General features: G+C 53.8%; 2 protein-coding genes across 2 annotated transcripts; one reads left to right on the forward strand and one right to left on the reverse strand.

Annotated features, from left to right (window-relative positions):
* Window positions 1-1,088: 1,088 nt before the first annotated feature.
* Window positions 1,089-3,240, forward strand: GUITHDRAFT_122725 (hypothetical protein; the record flags this gene model as incomplete). The annotated part of the gene is made up of 3 exons (XM_005817993.1): window positions 1,089-1,194; window positions 1,242-2,145; window positions 2,274-3,240. The coding sequence occupies 3 exons, from the start codon at window positions 1,089-1,091 to the stop codon at window positions 3,238-3,240; spliced, it is 1,977 nt and encodes a 658-aa protein (XP_005818050.1).
* A 104-nt stretch (window positions 3,241-3,344) lies between these two features.
* Window positions 3,345-5,226, reverse strand: GUITHDRAFT_156684 (hypothetical protein; the record flags this gene model as incomplete). Its single annotated transcript, XM_005817994.1, has 1 exon — window positions 3,345-5,226. A coding segment is annotated over exon 1 (1,385 nt), but the record flags the coding sequence as incomplete, so codon positions are not given.
* Window positions 5,227-5,537: the final 311 nt, after the last annotated feature.

The following is a 5,537-nucleotide window of genomic DNA, read 5'->3' on the forward strand; positions in this document are numbered from 1 at the left end:
TTTTTTTCATCAGGTCCCGTCATCAAGCCCGAAGGGAGGGGAGCCGGGCCCCATGAACCCCGGTCCCGCTCGACAGGCGTCATAGGATTACTGGCCAGAAAGCCTCGAGGTAGTCCTCCTCGCTAGCCTCCGAGTCAGCGGTAGCCGAGTCAGTGGTAGCCGCCCGTGACGGCGGCGACGCCGCGGCAATGCCCCAAGGACCGGCGTGACCCGACCGATGCCGGGGAGGAAGCAGGCGAGCTCGGACCAGCAGCAAGCACCCCAGTGGTGTCGAGCTCTCCGGATGACATAGGATTTACTGGCAGAAGGTAAAAAGTGCCTCAAGCAAAACAAAGCAGGAACAAGCTGAACCGGCAGGCACACAGTCCACAGCGAGAAGCTGCACAATCACACACAAAACACAAGCCCGAAAAGAACCAGCACTGCTGGCACCCAGACGCGGCAGCGCCAGCCCAAGCGCGAAGCCGCGCAGACAAGCAGCCTAAGGGTCAAGCAATCAAGCAACAAACAGCAGGAGCATGCAGGAGGAACTTCGAATAAAATCCCTTAGACGCGATACCCGGAGGCAGCCGACTGACCACTGTCAGTCGAGACGTCCGCTCAGTGCCGCCACAAAGCGGGCGGCCGCGGACGGAGAAAGGGCAGCCGCCGACAAGGAGCCGGCGCTGCCCGGGTGCCCGCCTGGGGCAGCGGACGGAGGGAGGCTGGACACATGAACACGGTACCGCTCGAGGTAGTCCTCCTCGCTAGCCTCCGAGTCAGCGGTAGCCGAGTCAGTGGTAGCCGCCCGTGACGGCGGCGACGCCGCGGCAATGCCCAAGGACCGGCGTGACCCGACCGATGCCGGGGAGGAAGCAGGCGAGCTCGGACCAGCAGCAAGCACCCCAGTGGTGTCGAGCTCTCCGGAGGCACCCGACGTCACAGTGAGGGACGGAGACGCCTCGCCAGCTCCGCGCCGATCGTCGGGGCCACTGGAAGGGTGTCCCCAAGGGTGGAGGATTCGGCAACACCTGTCACCCCTTTCTAGTCATCCTGCAGCTTTGAAGCTCTACTGCCAACATATCCTCCAAGGGGTCCTTCTTGGCCGGATGCCGGATCTTCTTATTCCTGCCCTGTCAGCCATTCGTCGAGGAGGCAGATTTATTCCCCTCTCCAAGGGAGCTGATAAACCTGGTCTCCGGCCAATTGTCATCGGTTCAAGGCTGCACACCGTCGACTCGCGACGAAGCTTGCTTTGGCAGGGATTCGCTCATTTCTTGACCAGCACTTCCTCTCGTCTCACCCTCGAGCGATTCAGTTCGGACTCGATCGAGACGGCTGTCTGAAGTTCTCGCAAACCGCGTCAGCGCTCCTGCCCCTTCACGCTCGCGGTGATGATGAGGATGTTGCCAACCCCACAGTGCTGGTGAGCTTGGATGCAAAGAACGCCTTCAACTCCCTCGACCGCCAGGCTCTCTTCGATGCAATCGAGGGACGTGCGAGTCGCGACTACTTTGATGGGAGCATCACTGAAGGCGCAAGCTTGCCCTCTTGCGAGCATCTCCGTTTGTTCGCCTCCTACCTCTCCAGCTACTATGGAGACTCTGCTGACCTTCGACTCTTTCACAAAAGTCAGTCAGCCTCCGTTCAGTGTACCTCGGGCGTCTGTCAGGGCGATGTCCCCTCCAGCGTGTTTTTCTGCCACAGTATCCACCCCCTGCTCCTCCATATCGCAGAGCTTTTTCCCTCTGTTCGAGTCTTGGCCTATGCTGACAACGTCGTACTTGTCGGTCCACTCGAGGATGCCGTTGCAGCTACGTCCGCTATGAAGAAGTACATGGTGGCTGATCTGAAGCTAGAGATTCAACCTCGCGAGTCGAAAGTTTACATCCCCTCCTGGCATCAACACCCTGATCTCTCGCAGCTGAAGAAGAGCCTTAAGCGCCGTCTCAAGACTCAACTTCTTCACTTCGAGGTCGTCACTGGCGGGATTACACTTGGCGGCCTGCCTATCGGCACGGATGGATTTCATGCTAGTCAGCTCCGAGCGAAGGTCTCTACCCTCAACGACGAGCTCTCGAAGCTCGGGCTCGTCCAGCATGGCTTCATGTTCAAGACGCTGGTGAGGGCGAGCCATCTCCAGAAGCTGCGCTTCTTCCTCCAGGGGTCATCTCCGTTTCTCCCGCGGGTCCAATCACAGATTCGTCGCTTTGACCTCTCTGTCCACCTGGCGCTTGAGAAATACCACCGCTGGCCTTCCTCGCAGTACCTCGCCGCGCATCCCGACCTGCTAGACTGTTTACGAGGTTCAAGCGGGAGCTTCCGCATAGTCGGGGAGGGGACGAGTTCACGCCCTCTGAGGGTCTACACCCTGCTGTTTACTATACGGCTATCGCTCGCTTCCTCGCTTGGTACTCTGACCAGCCCATGTCCCGGACCCTGCCCTCTCCTCATAGCCTGGACGTTCACTGCTCGAGATCTCTCCGTGCCCAGAAGCATCCTCTGGCGACCTTCTTCGTTGAGGCGCACGACTTCGTTCATAATGCTGGAGCGATCCTCTACCGTCGTGTGAAGGCTCCTGCACCGGCTGCAGATGGCGCGGCGATCCCACCTGCCCCGGCTGCTGTGCCTGATGACGCAGGACGCCCCCCGGCATCTGTGGTACACATCCCTGGTTTGCGCGCTCTCGTCGACTCGTCTCATGAGCACTTCATTCCGCCGCCTGCGCAGCGAAATGTGACCCCTCTTGTCATGCGCGTCTTCCCTCGCCATGTGCATGCTCGCGCTGCGCTGACCGATCAGCAGCGTGATATCCTCACCTTGCACAGCCGCAGGACACACTCGCTCAAGTCGCAGGATAGGGTCTTGCAGTCTACCATCTTCGCTCATTTTCCTGAGCGAGACCTGAGCCACTCTCCGATGCGAGTCTCGAGCTACTACCCCCTCAAGGCCTTCCCGCACCGCTATGCTCAGATGCTCGACTGCTATCTCCATGGCATGCCGATCTGCCAGTGTCCGACGGAATGTGATGGATGTCAGCGCGAGCTCGATCCCTCCGTTGCTGCACATCATCTCCAGACCTGCAAACGCCGATCCTCCAAGCTTCCAACGGCGCATGACAACCTTACTCGTACGATTCGGTCGATGCTGAACGAAGCTGGTCTTCAGAGCGTCATCGATACAGTGGGGGATCCTCGTTCTCGACGGCAGGTACCCTCCCATCCTCAGCATGGCCGCAAGATGAAGGGTGTTAGGGATTGACAATCCTGATGATGTGCTTTGACTCTGTGAACTTGAACCAACTTGATAACTTGCGTTAACAAGCAAACAGGAACCTCAACACAACCGCGCTCACTGAACGTATAGAAAGTTCGGATCCATTTTATTCGACCAAAACCTACCAAACCGACCAAACCGACCGGATAAGACAGCTAGTTGACTGAAGTATTCGTAACCGCTTACGTAACCCCTAACATACGCTCCCAAGCGCATTATCATCTGAGAAACATCTCTATGAACTTCGCTGATCATTAAGATACTGCATAACAAGAAAACGGCAGCCAACTCAAGTCATTTCAATTGAGTAGCGCGAAGTGCATTGGGCCAATGTTATTCACGTAAGTCCTCCTCATCCTGAGTAGAAGATGAATGCTGAGAATCTTCGTCGGTATCCTCCGCTGACTCGTCATCGTACGAAACCTCATGATGCGTTGACCTGTCATTCCTATACGCATCGGTTGTCAAATCCATGGACTTAGCTTCTCGATACAATGCTGGCAACAAACTCCCAATACTCAAAGTCTTGTTCACATTTTGCTTTTCCAAGTCAATTAACAACTTCATGACGAAACTCGCGGTCACCTCATTGAACAAATTCTGTGCGAAATACCGTTCAAGACCAAACCTCGTGCAAGCTGTCTCGACTTGTCCTTGTCCATGAAATAACACCATGCAACAAGCAATAAAATGATTTGCTAAAGCTGAAAACCTGTTGACAAAATCCGAAGTCTTTTCCTCTGACCCTTGTATCGTACGTTGAATCTCACCCAGAATATACTGCAAGTGCGACAACGACAAATATTCCTTCACCAGCAACGATTTGAATGATTCCCAAGTACCTTGTGTGGAAATTAATCTATCCTCGCCACGCAATGTTTGCAACCAATTCCTCACACGATTACCAACTAATGTTGCAGCAATGTCAACCTTTTGACCTGGAGGGATTCTTTGACGCTGGAATTGAAACTCAAGCTCCCCAAACCAACTTGCAACGGAATATTCTAGAGTCATTTCTCCATTAAATCGAGAAATATCCTTGGAATGAAACTTCACAAGGGAAGACTGCTGCTTGACATGTTGACTTGACATGTCGTTCGACATGCTCGTATTATTTTGCTTGCATGTTGCATCAGCCCCTCTTGGTTCCTTGATCGGAAGGTATTGAACTGCTCCTGATTCATTTAATCTGAACCGTTGCATCATTTCCTCGAACATTTTTTTATTTTCTTCCCTAAGGACAGAGATTTCCTGTTTTGTCTCGACGAGCTCGCTTTCCTTACGAAACATCACTTCCTTGACGAAAGCTTCATACTTTACTTGCATGTCCATTGCAAGTTGCAATTCTTCTCGCAACTTCTTGTTTGCAGCGACCAATTCTTCAAACTGCACTGATTCGAACCTCGGCCGGGTCGAACCTGCCGGAGACGCAATCCTGGAAATTTCCAAGTCCACTGCGCCCTCCCTGTCGCGCACTTGTTGCGTGACCGATCCGTCATAAGAAGGTATATTAATCCTCGAAAATCCCGCGACGTCTCGCCGATTTCCGTTCGGATCCTCTTCTGAGGTAGAAGGTACCGTCGTAACTTCCCTCATCGTCTTGTCTTCAGGCGTTTCCTCATCGAAACTCCTTCTGAAGTTGTCAAGCATGACTGCCAAGCCTGAACTTCCAAGAGGACCATCTCCAGGAGACCTTCTTATCCTTTCTACATCCGATTGCATATCCAGAGGTTACCTTTCAAGCTCCTTTTCGATCAAATCAAATCAAATTGTCGCAATCCGCAATTACTTCAAACAAAAACCAAACCTTACGCTACCAATGTTAGGGATTGACAATCCTGATGATGTGCTTTGACTCTGTGAACTTGAACCAACTTGATAACTTGCGTTAACAAGCAAACAGGAACCTCAACACAACCGCGCTCACTGAACGTATAGAAAGTTCGGATCCATTTTATTCGACCAAAACCTACCAAACCGACCAAACCGACCGGATAAGACAGCTAGTTGACTGAAGTATTCGTAACCGCTTACGTAACCCCTAACAAAGGGCGATATCCACATCCCTGGAATCCGCGATCGAGGGTCCGAGCAGTGCGGCTGCGGCTGCGGCTGCGGCGGCTGCGCCCTTTCATTGGTAGCTCTGCCGACCTGACCAAGTGGGGGGAGGTCAACCTCGACGCCCTCCATGTTGCAGCGTCTGAGAAGATTCGCAAACATCGCGCTGCATATGCTATGACTACTCCTCCTCGAGCGTTCATCCCTCTTGCCATCTCGACGGA

This window comes from Guillardia theta, assembly GCF_000315625.1.
Source record: "Guillardia theta CCMP2712 unplaced genomic scaffold GUITHscaffold_419, whole genome shotgun sequence".
NCBI classification, from domain to species: domain Eukaryota; class Cryptophyceae; order Pyrenomonadales; family Geminigeraceae; genus Guillardia; species Guillardia theta.